Source organism: Lucilia sericata, unplaced genomic scaffold (genome assembly GCF_015586225.1).
Source record: "Lucilia sericata isolate MDLA Ls3-8-SP2 unplaced genomic scaffold, ASM1558622v1 Contig000954F_arrow, whole genome shotgun sequence".
Classification (NCBI taxonomy): Eukaryota; Metazoa; Arthropoda; class Insecta; order Diptera; family Calliphoridae; genus Lucilia; species Lucilia sericata.
In genome coordinates, this window is record NW_023994938.1 from 31,984 (window position 1) to 54,471 (window position 22,488).

General features: G+C 31.0%; 1 protein-coding gene across 3 annotated transcripts; it reads right to left on the minus strand.

Annotated features, from left to right (window-relative positions):
- Positions 1-1,375: 1,375 nt before the first annotated feature.
- On the minus strand, positions 1,376-17,423 carry LOC119609266 (serine protease Hayan-like). 3 transcript variants are annotated; one of them, XM_037963985.1, is made up of 9 exons: positions 17,296-17,423; positions 10,777-11,042; positions 6,400-6,613; positions 3,730-5,412; positions 3,530-3,585; positions 3,169-3,467; positions 1,918-2,101; positions 1,650-1,853; positions 1,376-1,585 (listed from the first exon to the last, which is right to left on the minus strand). In XM_037963985.1, the coding sequence occupies exons 2-9, from the start codon at positions 10,910-10,912 to the stop codon at positions 1,446-1,448; spliced, it is 2,916 nt and encodes a 971-aa protein (XP_037819913.1). In that variant the 5' UTR covers positions 10,913-11,042; positions 17,296-17,423; the 3' UTR covers positions 1,376-1,445. The 3 variants fall into 3 exon arrangements, with proteins under 3 accessions (XP_037819913.1, XP_037819910.1, XP_037819912.1); XM_037963982.1 differs by having other exon boundaries at positions 6,400-6,616; positions 10,777-11,044; positions 17,296-17,417; XM_037963984.1 differs by having other exon boundaries at positions 10,777-11,046; positions 17,297-17,416.
- Positions 17,424-22,488: the final 5,065 nt, after the last annotated feature.

The window sequence follows — 22,488 nt, forward strand, 5'->3', positions numbered from 1 at the left end:
TACCACGTTTTCGCTGGATGCAAATTCATTTATATTCCGTTTTATATTCCCAGAAATATTAGTTATTTTTTCTTATTTTATTTCAAATTAATTGAAAAGTTTAGTTAAATATTCTAAGTTAAGGTGAATTTTAAAATTATAAACCCAAATAAATTTTATTTAATTTTTGTTTATCAAAAAACTTTAAAGGTTTTGTGTAACAAAAAACTTTTTTTTCATTAGGATTCCTAGAAAAATTATTAACAAATAGCAAAAAAAAAAAGAAACTTACTTTTTAATCATAAACAAATTAATTGAAAAGATGAGTAAAATATTCCAATTTAAGTTAGAGTTTTAAAATTACGGCAAAAAAAGTAATCCCAGTAGTAGTTAATTTGTTAAATTTTAAAGTTTTCTGGTAGCAAAGAACTTTAACATTAAAATTTTTTTTTAATTTTATTTAATTTTTTATAAATTTTTTTTTAAACTTAACACTAACAACACTTTTTAAAAATTACGATAAACAACATTTTCTTAAATATTAAAGTTTTATTTTTTTAGATTTGAAATTTTTTAAAATTTTTAATTTTTTTAATAAATTTATTTTAATTTTTAAAATTTTTGTTTTTTTAGTTAATTTTTTCAATTAATAATTTATTTTAGTATTTTAAGCACATTAACCCATTTTTTTATTTTTCCATAATTAAAACATTTTCTTTAAAATTTTATTTAAATAAAATAAAACCGTTAAACATTTGCCGTTCTCTTGACGTTTTTCCACTAGCAATTATTATGCTTTGAATATTCGCGTACAACTAAAGGTAAATTAAAGGCGTGCATTGTATTTAAAAATGAAAATATTTAACAAAAGCTTTAAACAAACAGCTGTTTCTACCATAAACTTGCTTTGCTAAAAATATGGCCACCCTAAATTAAAGCTTTTAGGAGAGTATACTCTCTCTCACTTTCGTAATACAAAAAAACTAAAGCATGCGTTAAGGCTTTGTATACTAAAATAATATCCGGTTTCTAATGTTTACAAAGTGTATCGTAATTTAGCCTAGTGTTGATGTTTGCCTAGGTGTGTGTATGTGTATATGTGTGTTTGCTTGATATGTTTATTTTTTGTAGCATACTTTTAGTAGGCTAAACACTTAAATTGTGCCAAACAAACACATGTTGCTTCTTGTTGTTTAGTGAGAAAGAATAAAGTCAAAACTAAGAACTAAACTTTATATTATTTAAAGATTTATTACGTACATACATATGTATGTATGGTATGGCAAAATACATCTATATGTATACATATATAGACTTAAATAATTAATATAATTTATTGGCTGGGTAAAAGAAAAAAAAATCACTAGAGTAAAACTTATCACACTTATTCATTAAATCACTTTTAGTATTAATTTATTAAATTTATTTTTTATTATTTATTAAAGTCATTAAAATAAAACATAAATTTAATCTCCTCCATTGGGCCACACAATTTTCTCTATGAAATCTAAGAAAGCAGCCACTCTAGTATACAAACCAGGCGTTGAGGAAGCACAACCGAAACCCGAAGATACCACACCCACTAAACGGTAATTTTTATAAGATTCTAAAAACATACAAAAATAAAACTTTTAACTTTAAATCAGCTTTATAAAATCATAACATCTTACCATCCACTATCAAATTCAAAGGTCCTCCCGAATCGCCTTGACAGGCATCTTTAATTTGATCTTTATCCTCGGCACAAAATTGTGTACGTATTATACCCTCTGGTATTCTTCGATTTAAACCATATTCCGTAAAACTTCTATTACAACTTTCCAAAGGTGCCGTGTGCAAAGGAGCTTTTAGTAATATGTTAGAAAAGCTGCGCGCTAAAATGTTTAACATTTCAATTATTAAGGTTTTTTTGGTGAAATTTATTTTATAACAACTTACTGGTGGTATTAACAGTACCCCAACCGGTAACCCATAGTTTAATGCTGGTATCGGGATCCGTTATATTTGTATATAAACATACTGGATAAATGTATTCACTGAATTCCACATCACGTTCTAGTTCCAAAATGGCTATATCATTGTAAGTTAAACGTGTTAAATAGTCATCATGGATATAGGTTTCCTGGGAAATAACAATTTTATATAGATTTTGTTAAAATTTTGCCAAAAAAAAGTCTTCTAAAAGATTTAAAATTTGAACTGAAGGTTAGTCTCCCCTACAAGACCGGAATTTTCGGAAATGCTTATGTTTAGAGCGAAACAAAAAAAGCAGACCGTTATCCGTTTTCAAATCCCAGCTTAGGGACTTTAGAATACGTCAAATTCGAAAGGAAGTAGGAGCGATTCAAAAAAGAGGACAGTTTTTATACCAAACCATTCGATCTGAAATTACGTCCTTTATTAGCAAAACGGGCCAATGTATTACAAAATGTTCAAATTTCAATTTTCTCTCGGAAATTATAAGAGTTATATAAGACCTTGCCGAGTGCATTCCAAATATATAAAAATCTTTGAAATCGGTTGGGAAACAAAACAATGGCACGCGTTTAAAAATTTTACATATCGAAGGTATCCTACTTTGAGCCCCCATAGGACCGGCCCTGGAGTACTTGTGTGGTCCATTTGCAATATTTAAACTCGAATACTCCTTTGCTAAAGTCATGTCAAAATTTATGCTGATCGCACTAGGCTTTTAGAAATGCCAGATTTATTTCGAAAAGATTTCCTTTCTGCCCCACTGTGGGACGTTCTATGAGTGCTATGGTCAATTATAGACCGATCTAGGTCTTAGTTTGTAATACAATATCTATTGATATTTGATATATAGTGAAAATTTGTGGTAATTCCGATATTCCAGATGAAGTTTTTAAAAATAACTCCATTTTCCAAGAGTATGTAAATTTGTATGGAAGTTATATGAAATTTTGAACCTATATCCGTTATATATGTTCCGATTTAGATGACTTTAAATACGATACTCAAAAGCATGTATGAAAGAATTATTGAGGAAACGGTTCTTGCAGATGTCCGGCTCCACAGAAAACTGATTGCAACATTCATATGGACAGACAGACAGATGGACATGGCTAAATCGTCTCCCCTATCTATAAGGACTCGGAATATACATATATACCCTATTTTGTTGAAATTACAAACGGAGTAAAATAAGCGAAATACATTAACTCTTACCTTTATTCTCAATTCCACAGCATTGCTCATTTCTTTGGGATCCGTGAAATTCACCACACCCAAACGTACAATAGAGGGGACATTTTCACGTTCCGAAACGCAATGAGCAGCTGTCAAAACGAAACGTTTATCGATTAAAGTACCACCACAACGTATATCGTAGGGAGGTCTATTGTCACCACCAATACGACTATAACCTATTGCCACCATATGGGGAAATTCGCCCAGTTCAGCTGGTACACCACCCAAAATATGAGGCGACAAAGATGCAGCTAAACCACGCTCAATACGCCGGCAAGCTAGAAGTCAACAGTAAATATGTAAATACAAAATCAAATGAATATTCTCCATTTAAACTCACCTCTGACAGCTGGTCTATCATTTTCATTGGTTTTAATATCCGGTGTCGGTTTTGGGCTAAAAAAAAATTAACAAGAAAAAATAGTAATTAATTTAAAATATTGTTAGCCTAAACCAAAAGTTAATTATACGACTTAAATGAGAGGTTAGATGAATAAAAACTGCGAAAATGTTAGGAACACAATGATTTTATATAACCACCTTAATGAATTATCGTCTTCGAAAGAAGGGTTTTCATCATCTGGCGGTGGGCGGAATTCGAATGGTTTGAATGGATCCAATATTTGTGTGGGTGGCGACTGTACAATCAGAGGCGTAGCACTGTTAGGTTGTTGTGGTACAAACTGTTGTAGCGGTGAGGTAGAACGAGGTTCTTTAGACGAAGACTCGTTTTCATGAACCGATGCTTGAAAATGTTCTTGTCCGAGTTGTGAGGGAACTAAGGCAGGTTGATGTATAAATTGTGGGTGTTGCAGAAATTGTTGGGCATGCGGTAGAGGTTGTACCACTACTACATGGGAACCCTGTTGACCAAATTGTGGCTGTTGCTGTAGAAACTGTTGTTGCTGTTGGTTAAAGACATGTTCGACTTCTTGCTCCTGGGCTTTAACAATATCCATGCCTGAATTAACTAGATTCTCATAAACTATTTGTATGGGATTTAATTCTTGTCTATGTACCGGATTATTAGACCAAGTCTCAACTACTACGGGTTGTTGTATGAAACTAGTAGAGGGTGCTACATCTAAATCATTGCCCGACAGTTGATTCTCTAGATCTGGTGCAATTTGAAAATGAGCTGGCGATTGTGGATTTACAAATTCCACCTGCTGATGAGGTATAAACTCCACATCGCGATTACTAAGGTTTTCTTGAGGCCTCAACCAAGTCCCCGAGGCTTGAGGATTATTTGCAATTGGTGCAGAAGGATTTTTATTATTTAGTTGAGCATTTTCCGGTTTATTAACATTGAAAATATTAGCTATTGCATCATCTATACTCATTTCAGGTTGCTTATTGGCATTATTTGTAGTATCGAATACATTCTTAATTAAGTCTTCTATTCTACTATCTTCATCCTTAGGATCATTACTTTTGTTATTATGGGGATTGTTTGCAATTACAGTACTGGGATTTTGAGTTTGCATAGTATTAACAGGCCTACCAGGTCTGCGATTGTTAGTATCTTCAATTTCAAAAAACTGATTAGTGGGTCTCATATTACTTTCGGGGAAAATAAAACCAGCATTTTGATTGCCCATGCCATTACGACCCCTACCATTGTTTTGATTACCACGTCCACGACCATTATTTTGTTGACCATTCAACTGGCCCCTACCTAAATTTTGTTGGCCATTTAACTGGCCTCTACCAAAATTTAGTTGACCTCTACCGTTGTTTAGCTGGCCTCTACCAACATTTCCATTACCATTTGCCCAGAAATTGCTGGCACCATTATTGCCTCGGCCATTATTATTATTATTATTTGGTAGGCCGGGTACCCTATTAAAACTATTAACAGGCTGTTCAAAATTCCATTGATTCGTATTGACTGCTGCAGTATTTAAATTATTACGACCATTACCATTTCCATTCACACCCACAAAACCTCCATTAGAGGGATTCACATTTGGCTTATTACCAACCGAACTTGTCTGTCGTTCCGATTTACCCTGATTGCCACTGAGTAAAGCATTAAAGTCAAAAAATTCCGAACTTTCATTTAATCTTTGTTCTCCCACAATCAAGGGTTTTATGGTGGTAGTGGTCGTGCTGGTAGTTGAGATCAATAAATCTGCCCAAAAGTCTGGAGCTGCTGTAGTGGTGTTAGTTTGCAGTAAAGGCAACCAAAAATCTGTTACAGGAGCTTGAGTTGTAGTTGGTCTAAATTTTGATTTGTTAAATTTTGTTTGTTTTTTGGTTAAGCGGAAGGGAAAGAGAGGAGGAAAGAGATTAGAAAAGAAGCAATAGTTATTGTTAGTGATAGATACCAGTAACCAATACATTTCAATTATAAAAGAGAGAGAGAATAAAAAATGTGCAAATTAGTGTGTGAATTAATGCAAAAACGATAAAAACATACAATGAGAGGAGCGATTAAGAGTAAAACAGAAGATTTTGATTGTAAAGCGGGCATCGGCAGAGAGTGTCAAATGAGTTTTCTGTTTTCTGTGTAAAAACAAGAGTACAAAAGTGTTTTCTTATAAGATAGCTCTTTGGGTGACAAATTAGCTCAAGAGAGCTCTGTTATAAAGCTGGCATAAACAGAGAGTAAGAATTTTTATATATGTACATATGTGTGTGTGAGATTGCATGTTTATAAGAGCAAGAGAGCTCTAAGAAAATTGAATTTTCAACTAAAGAGAAATTTTTAGATAATGGTTTATTTAGAAAAAGCAATATTATAATGAAAAAAAAACCTTTTAGATAATTCGAAAATTTTTACAAAATTTAATTGACATCAATGGAATTGTAATTAAAAAAAAAATGCAATATTCCGAATATAACATTTTACTTAACGGACAACTTTACTAAAAAATCATTATTATACAGAATTAACAAATATTGTCTCAAGAGCAACATTAACTTAAAATAAATGATAATTTGTATACGTTGAATATGTGGACGACTTATTTTCAGTATAAAATTTGACAAGCCACATTGCGTTAATCGGGAACAACGCCTCTGCTTTTAGATATTTTTAAGATTATTTTCAGTATTTCAAATTTCAGCTAAAAAAATAAAAAATCATTTTACTTTTCAACGCTTCTCTCAGTGTACAGTGTCAACAACATCTAAAACATTTATACATATACAATTCATAAGTATATTTGCATATAAGTACTGAATACAACTCTCAAAAATACTTACACTATAAAACGATCACCATTTTCTACAGTAGTTGTTTCCATATCCGGTTCTGATCTAATGACAGGACAACAAATCAATTCTTCTCGTATGCCAAAACCACAACTTACTACCTGACGATTGGTATACTCTCCTGTTTCGATTAATGTTTTTATAATGGGACATTCGCCCCATTCTCTACAAATACCCGGTTGATTTTTCGTTACACAATTATCGCCTTCTGCAACAAAGAGTGCTAGTTATTTACAAGAGAAACCAGCTATTAAGAGAACAATTTGTTTCTCTTAAACAAATTGTTCTCTTAAATAGATATTATCATTATTTAGACCAGACATGGAAAATTCAGTACTTTAGTACTTTTGATATCAAAAAATATCGCGGTACCCCACAACATATTCGGTACTTTTTCTTACTTATAAACTTTTGATAAGTATTCCAAATAATATTCTGTAGTCTAGTCTTTAGTCTAGTCTATAGTCTAGTCTATAGTCTAGTCTATAGTCTAGTCTATAGTCTAGTCTATAGTCTAGTCTATAGTCTAGTCTATAGTCTAGTCTATAGTCTAGTCTATAGTCTAGTCTATAGTCTAGTCTATAGTCTAGTCTATAGTCTAGTCTATAGTCTAGTCTATAGTCTAGTCTATAGTCTAGTCTATAGTCTAGTCTATAGTCTAGTCTATAGTCTAGTCTATAGTCTAGTCTATAGTCTAGTCTATAGTCTAGTCTATAGTCTAGTCTATAGTCTAGTCTATAGTCTAGTCTATAGTCTAGTCTATAGTCTAGTCTATAGTCTAGTCTATAGTCTAGTCTATAGTCTAGTCTATAGTCTAGTCTATAGTCTAGTCTATAGTCTAGTCTATAGTCTAGTCTATAGTCTAGTCTATAGTCTAGTCTATAGTCTAGTCTATAGTCTTAGTCTAGTCTATAGTCTAGTCTATAGTCTAGTCTATAGTCTAGTCTAGTCTATAGTCTAGTCTATAGTCTAGTCTATAGTCTAGTCTATAGTCTAGTCTATAGTCTAGTCTATAGTCTAGTCTATAGTCTAGTCTATAGTCTAGTCTATAGTCTAGTCTATAGTCTAGTCTATAGTCTAGTCTATAGTCTAGTCTATAGTCTAGTCTATAGTCTAGTCTATAGTCTAGTCTATAGTCTAGTCTATAGTCTAGTCTATAGTCTAGTCTATAGTCTAGTCTATAGTCTAGTCTATAGTCTAGTCTATAGTCTAGTCTATAGTCTAGTCTATAGTCTAGTCTATAGTCTAGTCTATAGTCTAGTCTATAGTCTAGTCTATAGTCTAGTCTATAGTCTAGTCTATAGTCTAGTCTATAGTCTAGTCTATAGTCTAGTCTATAGTCTAGTCTATAGTCTAGTCTATAGTCTAGTCTATAGTCTAGTCTATAGTCTAGTCTATAGTCTAGTCTATAGTCTAGTCTATAGTCTAGTCTATAGTCTAGTCTATAGTCTAGTCTATAGTCTAGTCTATAGTCTAGTCTATAGTCTAGTCTATAGTCTAGTCTATAGTCTAGTCTATAGTCTAGTCTATAGTCTAGTCTATAGTCTAGTCTATAGTCTAGTCTATAGTCTAGTCTATAGTCTAGTCTATAGTCTAGTCCTATAGTCTAGTCTATAGTCTAGTCTATAGTCTAGTCTATAGTCTAGTCTATAGTCTAGTCTATAGTCTAGTCATATCTAGTCTATAGTTAGTCTATAGTCTAGTCTATAGTCTAGTCTATAGTCTAGTCTATAGTCTAGTCTATAGTCTAGTCTATAGTCTAGTCTATAGTCTAGTCTATAGTGCTGTAGTCTATCGTCTAGTCTATAGTCTAGTCTATAGTCTAGTCTATAGTCTAGTCTATAGTCTAGTCTATAGTCTAGTCGCTATAGTCTAGTCTATATCTAGTCTATAGTCTAGTCTATAGTCTAGTCTATAGTCTAGTCTATAGTCTAGTCTATAGTCTAGTCTATAGTCTAGTCTATAAGTCTATCTATAGTCTGTCTATAGTCTAGTCTATAGTCTAGTCTAGTCAGTCAAGTCTAGTCTATAGTCTAGTCTATAGTCTAGTCTATAGTCTAGTCTATAGTCTAGTCTATAGCTAGTCTATAGTCTAGTCTATAGTCTAGTCTATAGTCTAGTCTATAGTCTAGTCTATAGTCTAGTCTATAGTCTAGTCTATAGTCTAGTCTATAGTCTAGTCTATAGTCTAGTCTATAGTCTAGTCTATAGTCTAGTCTATAGTCTAGTCTATAGTCTAGTCTATAGTCTAGTCTATAGTCTAGTCTATAGTCTAGTCTATAGTCTAGTCTATAGTCTAGTCTATAGTCTAGTCTATAGTCTAGTCTATAGTCTAGTCTATAGTCTAGTCTATAGTCTAGTCTATAGTCTAGTCTAGTCTAGTCTATAGTCTAGTCTATAGTCTAGTCTATAGTCTAGTCTATAGTCTAGTCTATAGTCTAGTCTATAGTCTAGTATAGTCTCTATAGTCTAGTCTATAGTCTAGTCTATAGTCTAGTCTATAGTCTAGTCTATAGTCTAGTCTATAGTCTAGTCTATAGTCTAGTCTATAGTCTAGTCTATAGTCTAGTCTGTAGTCTAGTCTATAGTCTAGTCTATAGTCTAGGCCTATAGTCTAGTATCTATCTAGTCTAGTAGGTCTATAGTCTAGTCCAGTAGTCTAGTCTAGTCTATAGTCCTAGTCTATAGTCTAGAGTCTATAGTCTAGTCTATAGTCTAGTCTATAGTCTAGTCTATAGTCTAGTTCCTATAGTCTTAGTCTATAGTCTAGTCTATGTCTAGTCATTTAGGTCTAAGTCTAGTACTATAGTCTAGTCTATAGTCTAGTCTTAGTCTCGTCTCTAGCTATAGTCTAGTCTAGTCGATAGTCTAGTCTAGTCTAGATCTAGGCTATAGTCTAGTCTATAGGTCTAGGTCTATAGTCTAGTCTATAGTCTAGTCTATAGTCTAGTCCTATAGTCTATTTCTATAGTCTAGTCTAAGTGAGTACAGTAGTCTATAGTCTAGTCTATAGTCTAGTTATAGTCTAGTCTATAGTCTAGTCTATAGTTCTAGTCTATAGTCTGTCTATAGTCTAGTCTATAGTCTAGTCTATAGTCTAGTCTATAGTCTAGTCTATAGTCTAGTCTATAGTCTAGTCTATAGTCTAGTCTATAGTCTAGTCTATAGTCTAGTCTATAGTCTAGTCTATAGTCTAGTCTATAGTCTAGTCTATAGTCTAGTCTATAGTCTAGTCTATAGTCTAGTCTATAGTCTAGTCTATAGTCTAGTCTATAGTCTAGTCTATAGTCTAGTCTATAGTCTAGTCTAGTCTATAGTCTAGTCTAGTATAGTCTAGTCTAGTCTATAGTCTAGTCTAGTCTATAGTCTAGTCTATAGTCTAGTCTATAGTCTAGTCTATAGTCTAGTCTATAGTCTAGTCTATAGTCTAGTCTATAGTCTAGTCTATAGTCTAGTCTATAGTCTAGTCTATAGTCTAGTCTATAGTCTAGTCTATAGTCTAGTCTATAGTCTAGTCTATAGTCTAGTCTATAGTCTAGTCTATAGTCTAGTCTATAGTCTAGTCTATAGTCTAGTCTATAGTCTAGTCTATAGTCTAGTCTATAGTCTAGTCTATAGTCTAGTCTATAGTCTAGTCTATAGTCTAGTCTATAGTCTAGTCTATAGTCTAGTCTATAGTCTAGTCTATAGTCTAGTCTATAGTCTAGTCTATAGTCTAGTCTATAGTCTAGTCTATAGTCTAGTCTATAGTCTAGTCTATAGTCTAGTCTATAGTCTAGTCTATAGTCTAGTCTATAGTCTAGTCTATAGTCTAGTCTATAGTCTAGTCTATAGTCTAGTCTATAGTCTAGTCTATAGTCTAGTCTATAGTCTAGTCTATAGTCTAGTCTGTAGTCTAGTCTATAGTCTAGTCTATAGTCTAGTCTATAGTCTAGTCTATAGTCTAGTCTATAGTCTAGTCTATAGTCTAGTCTAGTCTAGTCTATAGTCTAGTCTATAGTCTAGTCTATAGTCTAGTCTATAGTCTAGTCTAGTCTATAGTCTAGTCTAGTCTATAGTCTAGTCTAGTCTATAGTCTAGTCTAGTCTATAGTCTAGTCTAGTCTATAGTCTAGTCTAGTCTATAGTCTAGTCTATAGTCTAGTCTATAGTCTAGTCTATAGTCTAGTCTATAGTCTAGTCTAGTCTAGTCTATAGTCTATAGTCTAGTCTACTTTAAAATTTAAATTTTCCATGCATGATTTACACAGAGAATTACATAGAGCGGGAACTCTCTTAACTTTCCGTTCTATTATGTCTTCCTCTATGTTTATTTTTTTAATAAATCAATTAATTATTTTGCTAAATAACTAATTAAAATCTCACTTACTAAATTTGACAGCATCTGTTGTTTTCATTTGTTGCAACAGCATGATACCCATCAGTACCCAGTGCATCATCATCAGCATTATCTGTGACATTGAATATTTCTTAACATTTCTAGTTCTAAAGTTTCGTAGTTGCATTTTGTTTTCTTTGGTTTTCTTTTATTTAAATACAGTATAGTCTTTTTGTTTAATTTGTTATTTTAACAATGAAATTGTTTATCAATTTGCTTATTTATTAAAAAACGTTGTTTGATGATGTTGTTTTTTTTTTCCTAGTAAAGTAAAAAAAATACATACAATTATTTTATTTCAAAAACAATAAAATTCTGCTTAAAAAAAGTTTTTATATCAATCAATTAAGTATAGAGTCATGTATGTGATATTGTTTCATTTATTATTTAACACACTGTAGTTTTGCGGGATTTTTTAAGTTCAATGTCATATTGTTGTAATAAATAAAATGATCTACTCGTAAAGCATCATCAATCAATAACATACAAATTTATTTTATTGATTTCCTTATAAGTACGAGGGGTTGCTGAAAGTTATGCAAAAGTTTTGGATAAAGTAACAAATAAGAAAAATTACTAAAATGTTTATAATTATAGTGTTTCATTCACTCAGGACCCAGGATTTTAAATATTATGCTTCTAGGTTCAATATTATAGAAAATATTTAAAAAAAATAAGTACCAAAAAGTTCCCTTTTGATCATTCTCAATAATGTTTCAATGGGAAGTTCTGGAATTACCTAAATGAACTTAATAGGTTCAGCCAGTCATAAACGCGACTCTTTTATATATTAATATGAGGGGGCTTGAGTAAAATATGAACTTTATTTATTAAAACTCACTGACCAGTCGAAATGGATCAACAATTTTTAGTCTTGAGCCTTTTTATAAAGTGTTTGGCTCTTTATTTCTTGATCAAAATTAAAATCAAATTTCTGTCTTCGGAGAACTTCAAAATTATAGAAAAAGTAAACGTACTTAGAATTTATTGAATTTACATTATTATTTTTGTAATAAAGTTTAGCATTTGAATCTTAAACAGTTCATATCTTGGAATTTCCCATACGTCAATACAGAGCAAACTGGAAAAAATCTAAAATTAATACAAATTCTGCTTAAAACAAACTGGTTTAAATAATTCTCAAGAATTTTTCAAGTTCTTGGTGTAAGAGATTTTCGGACAATTGAGTTTTTGCCTACCACCGTCAATTCTTAATAAATCATTAAAACTGTTTCCCATAAAAAGCTATAAATATTTCTTTAATTAATTTATTTTTAACCACTTTAATTTACAATACTAACAACAATACCGTAAAGAGTTTACAGTTGGAACTGTTAATAAAAATATATTAAAATTCTTGTAAATTCAGCTTTTATGAAAAGTACTATCCATTTGTACAAAAAGTACGTTTAAGAAGTACCAATCATTAAGCTACACGACTCTTTTGTATACATGGGGGATTTCATGTCAAGTCTTCCGATCGTTTTGAAAGGGTGATAGTCCTATTGAATATAGGAATGCACTAGAATGGGTCTTTAGTTGATGGGGATTACATTTTAAATAATGTAATATTTCATAACATCATAAGGTTGATCACCTTCCGGTATTCCGGATGATTGATTTCACCTGATGTTGGTTTAGTCTGCCCTTCTATTGGCTTTAGACCAGTGATTCCTTTTTCCTTGTCGGGGTTTGCATTGGAATTGATCCCATGCTGCCTATCATTCTGCAACGGGGCTACTATGGCAAGAGATTAGATAGCTCGAGTACTTTAGCAAAGTGCTTGTACATGAACCGGTACAGTCATGTACAAAATTGCCTCCTGAGTTCTTCATAGAAGGCGCGTGGTAGACCGTCTCAATTCTACCCAGTGGATGAAAAAGACCAACGCACAGTGGTATAGGAAAAAAAAAACGGTTAATCCGATTTTAATGAAATTTGGTATGCACGAAGAGGAGGTGTTGTCGAGTTTAGGTTTTGAATTTGGACCTTATAGGCCAACCAGGGGCCCGGCGGGGATCCTCAAATTAGGACACCTCGGCTATGTTAAATTTTTAAAACGATCCTATTTCTTCATTTGAGTTCCGATTTAAAAAAAATTTCGTATATAGAATCTCCTCATCGAGCACTATAAAAAATTAAATTATCTCTTATAGTTTAGGAGATATTCGCACTTGAAAATTAAAATTTTTACCGTCCTTACTTTAGTTTTTTGATAATAGCGGGTCCAAATATTCCCGATTTTCGCCATTTTTTTTTATTCGCTTAACAACAAGTTAATTTAATTTTAATTTTTTTAGGGATAAAGAATAAAAGATTAATCGTTAAAAGTGGCTGTAAAAATTAATAAAAATTTAGGTAGTAAAACATGCCTAACAAATTCAAAACCTAAACTCGACAACACCTCCTCTTTGTCCATACCAAATTTCATTAAAATCGGATTAACCGTTTAGAAGTTACCGAATTATTTCCCTCTTTTTTTTCCTATACCACTGTGCAACGTGAAATAAGGCCGTCAAGGCAGGTGTTCACATTAAGCACTTAGACATCTAGTCTAGTTTTTCAACAAGATCGGTCAAGGACTCTCTAAGTTACAGTGAGTGAAAGTTATCAAACTAAATACATGACTGTTTAAATGGAGTTTGTCCTGTGTTGCTAGAACTAATAACGAAAGATGTTTATTCCTTTGATATGACATTACTTGAAGGACCAAACTAGACTAGACCAAAATTTTTAGGCACCAAAAATAATTGAATAAACATTAAACTTAATTATTAAGTTATTAACATTTAAGATCCTTTAGACCAGTTAAATTATATTTTCTCTTATTCTATAGTCAAAGATTCTTGACTTTAGATGATTAGTATGATATGTAGGAAACTGGTTTATTTCATAGTAATGACCTCTCTAATTTGCAATTTTTCTAGCATCACAGTAAATTAACTACGTTTTACCAACAATTAACTGCGCATATGTTTTGTTTAATTAAAACATATTTAAATTAATTTATTTTAAATTATATCTAATACAAGTATTAACCAAAAATAAAAATTATTGTTAAACTTTTTATTGGTATTGAAGATTAGTTAACGAACCAAAACCTAATCAGTTCAAAATTTAAAATATAGATAAAATCGAAACTAAAATTTTAACTTTTAGAAAAAAAACGCAGATTTTTTCATTAACACATCCTCAAGAACTGTGATATGCCTTAATACATATGAATATTGAATTCATTTGACATTTGTTGTGAACTGGGGAAAAAATATCCAGTAAAATTAAAAAATTCTCTATCAACGAACTGTCATTTTTATCGCTCTCTTACTCTCTCGTTGCAAGTTTTCAAAAGTACGCGAACGGAATCCTGTAACAATTGTTACAAATTATTACAAATTATCGAGTACGCGAACAGACCTATTATATTTCTGCAAAAAAATATAATATTATTACTAAGTGTACGGCTTTAAAAATTCTCCTAATATTTATAGCCGCATCTTTGTTACTGTAATCGAACATTTAACTGTTCTTTAACGATTCCACATAAATATCAACCAGTTCTAAAACCTGTTCAATTATTGTTTTCATATGTAAATTTTTGTTTATACTTGTACCGGTACCCCACTCAAAATTATATTTTTATTTTTTTTTCACAAATTCTACACTCTACAACAAAATTTAAAAATCAAACAATAAATATATATATTTTTTTCAATTATTTTAGTTTTATTATATTTCCTACATCTTATCATAGGTAAATCACTAAAAATTTTAATTTTGTAGGATAATTTGTTCTTTATATGTTTTAATAATTATTGGTTTTTCACATATTATTAAATTTTATATGCCTAATTATTTATTTAATTTAAAACTAGCATCATTGTGTTATTTGTTTATTGTTTTATTTAAAAAATTTGTTAAAACTAAACTTTTATTATAATTATATTTATAAATTATTTTATATGTATAGTAAAATATGTTAATTATTGTTGTACTTTATTAAAGCGATTTAATTTACTGATAACTATTTACTTAAAAAAAATGTTTTATTGCAACATGTCATACATTCGAGTTCGGAGAAATGTACTTATTTATAAATATCAGCTCTATTCAGAAAAAATCTAAATATAAATCGATTTGAATAAAAACCACATATTTAAAGTTATTTTAATAGGAATAGGCTCTTGAATCACTACTTTTCATATAATCGAGTTTACAATAAATATTTTATTTTTATCAGCCCTATTCAAAATGATCTAAAAGATAAGCAAGAACTCAATTAATTTCTTTTTAATTCTTTAATTAAGTTTCGGAAATAGGCCTAATTTTTGGTCTAGGTTTTATAATCGATCAATACTTTTAGTATTCGATATTTATTAAAATATTCAATATTGTTAATTAATTTGTTTCACATATCTGATTTCAAATTATAAGTATTGTAGTAATTTCCCGAAAAAAAATATATGTATTTATGGGGATTTGAGTCAATTATGGATTGTCCTATATGTTTAAATCATATCATATATTCTCGAATTCATTTAATACGGATGTATGTATATATTAAGGCAATACTTAAACGATAAACTATTTTGTATACCCAACACCACTATAGTGGGGAGGGTATTATGGGTTTGTGCTGATGTATGTAGTATACCAATCAACTGAAAATCACTTTCTTAATCGATGTCCGTCCGTTCGTCTTTTAATCAAACTGCAGGTTGCAATTTTCAAGATAATTTGGTTTGATTTAAGACAGGTCGTAAGTTTTCATAAGTAACCTAATATTAAAAATCAGGGATCTCAGAAGGGTATGAACTCCCTTTAATCGAATAATTTGGAAGTGATAAACTCTAAGGCGGATATATCTATATATTCATCTATCTATCTATCTATCTATCTATCTATCTATCTATCTATCTATCTATCTATCTATCTATCTATCTATCTATCTATCTATCTATCTATCTATCTATCTATCTATCTATCTATCTATCTATCTATCTATCTATCTAATCTATCTATCTATCTATCTATCTATCTATCTATCTATCTATCTATCTATCTATCTATCTATCTATCCATATATCTATCCATCTATCTATCTATCTATCTATCTATCTATCTATCTATCTATCTATCTATCTATCTATCTATCTATCTATCTATCTATCTATCTATCTATCTATCTATCTATCTATCTATCTATCTATCTATCTATCTATCTATCTATCTATCTATCTATCTATCTATCTATCTATCTATCTATCTATCTATCTATCTATCTATCTATCTATCTATCTATCTATCTATCTATCTATCTATCTATCTATCTATCTATCTATCTATCTATCTATCTATATCAATAAAAGAGTAATGTTTGTTGGTGACCGATAAACTCAAGAACTACTACACCTTATGGGACAAAATTTCAAGCGATCGTGAGGAGTATTCCTGTTAAGTTTGAAAACTATCCGCTAGATGGCGTCGTGGTATTAAATTTCTGTCAATTACACATAACTTCCGAACCAATTCGTGGAGAGTCAACATGCCCAATCAAGGGCCTGCAAAGCGATCAGAGAACCACTAGTTAGTTTATTTATAAATTTTATTGTTTTTTATACTGACAGCGCTAATAATATCTCAGTATGTAATCTCTTTATATAGAATTATTTTTTATTAAAACTACCTTACCCTATGTGCTTCGTACCCTTTCCGAAGTTAAATTTAATCGAAATTGGAACTACAAATTTATAAAAAGGATATCATGGGAATACTCTTATAAAGCTAATAAAGTACATTTTCGTTAGACAATAAGAAAGTGCCAAAAAGCTCCCTCATGTTTATTTTCATTCAATCTGACCAAGTATGTTAAAATTCTTGTAAATTTTACTAAACTTATTACTTATTTTTTTAAATAAACAACGGTAAGTGTAATATTTTTGATGTATCTTTTTTACCAAAAACCCTTTTAAAAAATTTTTTAATCCTCCAAAAATCCCTCCTTAGTAGTCCAAAAATACATTTACCGTCACAATATCATGATACTATCAGAGCAAACGTTTTAATATCCAAAGGGGTTCCTTCTTATTTCAACACAATTTCCAGCATAGGGCTGATGGTTTAGACATATTGTATATGGATGCTCTTTAAAACCAGATCAGTTTTATTTTTTTTTTTTATTAAAATTTTGTTTATGTATTTAGAACTTTTGTTGTTAAAAATTTTTTGTTTTTGATTTTTCAACAGACTCCACACATTAGCGCATACACACACATACAAAACACACAGAGAGTTTCAAAACATTTAAGACCTGAAAGTGCAGATTAAACCAGTCGTTGAACGTTTTGTCTTTTTTTTCACAGAATTTTTTTCACTTTTTTAGACAAATTATCAATAAATTCTTGAATTTTATATTATAAAAAAATTTATTTGTTTTTGTATATATATATTTTTTTTTTTGTTATTGTTGATTATTTATTTATATTTTTTTATTTAATTGATATGATGCACTCACTTTATTAGCGATTAAATTGTATTAAACGGCCAGTCGTTAGACCATTTCACAATATTTACGTCGTCTCTTCGATTAGACAAATAAGCACAACCGTTTCAAAACACGTCTCACCAACAACTGAGCTCACAATTGATCTGGTATCAAACACAACAGATCTGTTCATAGTTAGTTTTTGCTCAGCGTGATTGAGAAAATATCAACTCAAATCAATTTATTCAATGAAAAATTCAAGAGAATTCAATTAAATCTCAATTCAAATGAATTGTTGTGGTCAGTCAATAGTAGTGGCTACTTGTAGTTTATATGTACGTGTAAAGTATACTTATGGCTATGATTGTTGGGAATATGTATACATATATAAATAAGTACAAGTACTACTTTATGGACTTACTTCATTAAAAGTTCAGTTATAGTTTCTGCTTAATATTGTTTACATACTTTCAAACACTTTTAAAAACATCTCTAAACCGAGTCATGTTTGCATATAAATTGTCTCTGTAACATTTTAATAAACAATGTTGAGTACATTATAGTTTTTTTTATAGAATTTTAATACTTGTTCACACAACTGCAACACTTTTTGCCAATTTGTTTATTTTTATGAATAAAAAACCGGCCAATGAATCATTTATTTATGAAATGTTTAAGTTCCCTCAATAATAACAATGGAAAACGTCATCTTAACTTTAAAAACCGCAAGTAAAAAAAATTTCAAACTATTGTTGACATTGATTGACAATTATAATGTTGATTATTATGGTTTATGTTAAGTAATTATACGTTTGTTTAGTTTGTAGATTTTGAGATCAAAATCTTTAAAAAATAAAAATCAGAAATTATGGAAAATTTGATGTGTTAGGTGTATCTAGATGGTAAGAATGTCAATTAACTTAACGCCTGCCTTGACGGCCACTGGGTGAATTAAAAACGGTCCAGCATTCGCCCCCGAGTCACTTCGATAAAGAACACTCAAGGTGTCAAGTTTTGTTATATGGCTGTGGCGTTTCATGCTGTAGTACTCGAGCTATATAATATCTTACCAAGTGGACTCAGATAGGTTAGTGGATAGTGTTCAAGTCAGGTACACCGGAGGTGGTGGGTTCGATTCCCACCTGAGGCACTGGTAGAGGAGGATTTGATGTGTATACATACTAACTAACTAAGTAATCACGTTGCGGAATGACAGGCAGCATAAGACCAATCCTAATGCATACTCCGACAAGGGGAAATAAATCAGTTTGATCAACTTTTGGATGAGCCCTCGCATGCGGAGATTGACCAACAGGACTTTCGCAGTCATAAGCCATGCCGTTGCATTTCCATCCATCAAGCACATTCCTCAACCATTTAAAGCCCAAGGAACCACATCACAGCTCTGTTAATTTGGCGACAGCGCCTAGTGACATATTTGGTAGACCCGAATACAACAACAACAAATCAGGATCCCTCTATATATCAAGATGGTATGACAAAGGATGTAGGGATTGCAAATTCAACCGAACCCAATAATTGCCCCGACAGAAAAAGTGACGGACCTCAACCATTAGTCACGTAGCATGTCGCAATATTTATCCTGTTGAGATAGCATAAAAACCGCGAACTTCTCTGAATTAAAAAGGCATACAAAATCAATACTAGTCCACTGCAGGGCAAAAGAGTTTTTCCCGAAATTGCACCAATTTATATTAGTTCCATTCTCACATCATAAAGATCATCTACGGAAGGACAGAACCACCAAGTTTCAAAATGACAATTCACCCTGCGACGCAGGTTTAAGACATAGCCACTACGTGGATCTCAAAAGAACCTTAACTTATGACCAACCTGGACAAGTCCTGCAGGCAACTGGCCCCTTAGTACTAAATTGTGTGGTTCTCTGGTTCGACCCCATATCAAATCAAGGATAGATCGATAATGCATTTGACATCACCAGTTTATAGTCCCGGCAGACTAGTGATTTTTCCCGCGATTGCAATAACACCAATGATCTAAAATCAAAATTTTCTAGGTAAATCTATAGGAAATCTGTCTGAGGTGTTTCCAGTTGATTAACAGTTCAAATTTTATATTTGTAATTTTAAAAAATTTCTATACATTTAACGATTATTGAAGTTTTTCATAGATGGTGTTCCAACAATAGATCTGATATATTATATATCTATTAGACTTTCATTCCTAAATCAGTCTCTTTTAATAAAAATTTTGAAATTTAAAAAATATTTTTTTAAAAAGTGACCTAACTTTAAAAATCGATGTCTTCCAATTTTGATAAAAATTGCACAAAGTCTAGAAACATTGAAGAAATAGCTATCTGAACTCCTTTGGACAATTTTTGCTGTGACCAATTGGTGAAAAGTTACAGGCATTTGAATAAAACCCTGTATGACCAAAATGTCTATCTTTGACCCCCTCTAAGTCCGGCAGTTCTGGGCCGATAGCGCTGATAATTTGTGTCTGGCCTACTATCCAATAGTACTAACATTGTCATAATCGATGTTTTGACTTGATATGAAACTGCCCATATGCATTTAATACAATTCATTTCTGCTGTATTTTAACCTTTGAACTACCGAAATCTTCAATTCAGCAATTTTTAATCTACCATCTTTATTTATAATTTACAATATTTTGAAATTAATGAAATTTGTTTAAATGCAATTATTGCTTAAATTAATAATTTGTTTTTATTAGAATACGTATAACGTTTGGATGTCCGAAGGTTAATGTTGTATACCTAAACGTTTCATGTAAACCACTTTCCTAATCACTATTGACGTAACAAAAATGCCTTCTAATAAGTATTCATTAAACTAATTAGGTGTAAAAATGTATAGCAAAACTTTTTAGTCGCCTGGTTGTCTATCAAATTACACAGTATTACAGATATTTTTACACATATTAATACTTAAGACAAAATTCAAAAAATCCTAAATTTATCAGCTTATCATTACGTCAATTTGTTAATTAATATAGATTTTCAGTTTCAAATGATGCCAAACAATTTTACTGAAGATTTGTTTACATCATCATCTTATCTTAATCTGGGTCTTTAAAAGGCATCTATTCATTGTCCGAGCCCAATAGGAAATATGTCTATTCTACGTCTATGTTTTCACGTAGCCATTACACATCCCTAATGCCTGAATGGAACAATAAATCTTATAAATACTCAACAAAAACATGGTAATAATGTTTTATACTAATAATGACTACTACATACTATCTGCATTTTAGTTAGCTAATTTCCCTAAAAAACCCCACAAATTTCTTAGAATTTTAATTAATCAAAATATTTTAAATTTTTCTAAAATCTCCTATAGTAATTTTAATAAACATATAGTAAAAAATACTCAATTCTCTTCTAACAATAAATGTCTTTAAAATAATTTTATAAAAAACAAAAAAAAAATAATTAATTAACCTACTACTGTTATCAGTTTTTGCTATTTTATTAAAATTTTTGTTTTTAAAACTCGAACAAGTGTATTTTATGTTTCATCTGTAGTTGTTAAAATTTAAATCAGAACGACTTTGTATATACTTTATTTAATAGGTCAAGTTCTTTTAACAATTTTAATCAAGTCTTTTTTGTTTCAATTATTTTGTATAAAAAATATATACTTAAGAAGAAGTAACTTTTTCTTAATAAGTTATTGAATTTAATAAATAATAGATAGAAATGGTTGAATAAATTTGTTAACAATTAACTATAAATTATTTATAGTTAGTCTATAGTCTAGTCTATAGTCTAGTCTATAGTCTAGTCTATAGTCTAGTCTATAGTCTAGTCTATAGTCTAGTCTATAGTCTAGTCTATAGTCTAGTCTATAGTCTAGTCTATAGTCTAGTCTATAGTCTAGTCTATAGTCTAGTCTATAGTCTAGTCTATAGTCTAGTCTATAGTCTAGTCTATAGTCTAGTCTATAGTCTAGTCTATAGTCTAGTCTATAGTCTAGTCTATAGTCTAGTCTATAGTCTAGTCTATAGTCTAGTCTATAGTCTAGTCTATAGTCTAGTCTATAGTCTAGTCTATAGTCTAGTCTATAGTCTAGTCTATAGTCTAGTCTATAGTATAGTCTATAGTCTAGTCTATAGTCTAGTCTATAGTCTAGTCTATAGTCTACTCTATAGTCTACTCTATAGTCTAGTCTATAGTCTAGTCTATAGTCTAGTCTATAGTCTAGTCTATAGTCTAGTCTATAGTCTAGTCTATAGTCTAGTCTATAGTCTATCTATAGTCTAGTCTATAGTCCTAGTCTATAGTCTAGTCTATAGTCTAGTCTATAGTCTAGTCTATATCTAGTCTATAGTCTGTCTATAGTCTAGTCTATGTCTAGTCTATAGTCTAGTCTATAGTCTAGTCTAGAGTCTAGTCTATAGTCTAGTCTAGAGTCGAGTCTATATCTAGTCTATAGTCTAGTCTATAGTCTAGTCTATAGTCTAGTCTATATCTAGTCTATAGTCTAGTCTATGTCTAGTCTATAGTCTAGTCTATAGTCTAGTCTATAGTCTAGTCTATAGTCTAGTCTATAGTCTAGTCTATAGTCTAGTCTATAGTCTAGTCTATAGTCTAGTCTATAGTCTAGTCTATAGTCTAGTCTATAGTCTAGTCTATAAGTCTAGTCTATAGTCTAGTCTATAGTCTAGTCTAATAGTCTAGTCTAGAGTACTAGTCTTAGTCTAGTCTATAGTCTAGTCTATAGTCTAGTCTATAGTCTAGTCTATAGTCTAGTCTATAGTCTAGTCTATAGTCTAGTCTATAGTCTAGTCTATAGTCTAGTCTATAGTCTAGTCTATAGTCTAGTCTATAGTCCAGTCTATAGTCTAGTCTATAGTCTAGTCTATAGTCCAGTCTATAGTCTAGTCTATAGTCTAGTCTATAGTCTAGTCTATAATCTAGTCTATAATCTAGTCTATAAACTATAAACTATAGTCTAGTTTATAGTTTAGTCTATAGTCTAAAAAATGCTTTTTTCCCCCCCAATTGTCAGTAGAAAAACGTCAGATTTGTCAAATTGGCAACACTGATCACATGCTTACCCATATGAGTGCTAGAAAATTTCAATCTTAATTGTGCGTGAATTAACTCAATACTTCTGAGCTACATCTACGGATATATACAAGCCAATATAATTGAACTTAATGACCGAATTTTGCATATGTATGCAGCCTCTAAGCCACTTATTTACAAT

Coding starts and splice junctions, on each gene's coding strand:
- LOC119609266 (XM_037963982.1), bottom strand. CDS start 10,912: ATGCAACTACGAAACTTTAGAACTAGAAATGTTAAGAAATATTCAATG. Junction 3,468..3,529: donor TGATAGACCAGCTGTCAGAG/GTGAGTTTAAAT, acceptor GTTGACTTCTAG/CTTGCCGGCGTATTGAGCGT. Junction 1,854..1,917: donor GGGTACTGTTAATACCACCA/GTAAGTTGTTAT, acceptor TAAACATTTTAG/CGCGCAGCTTTTCTAACATA.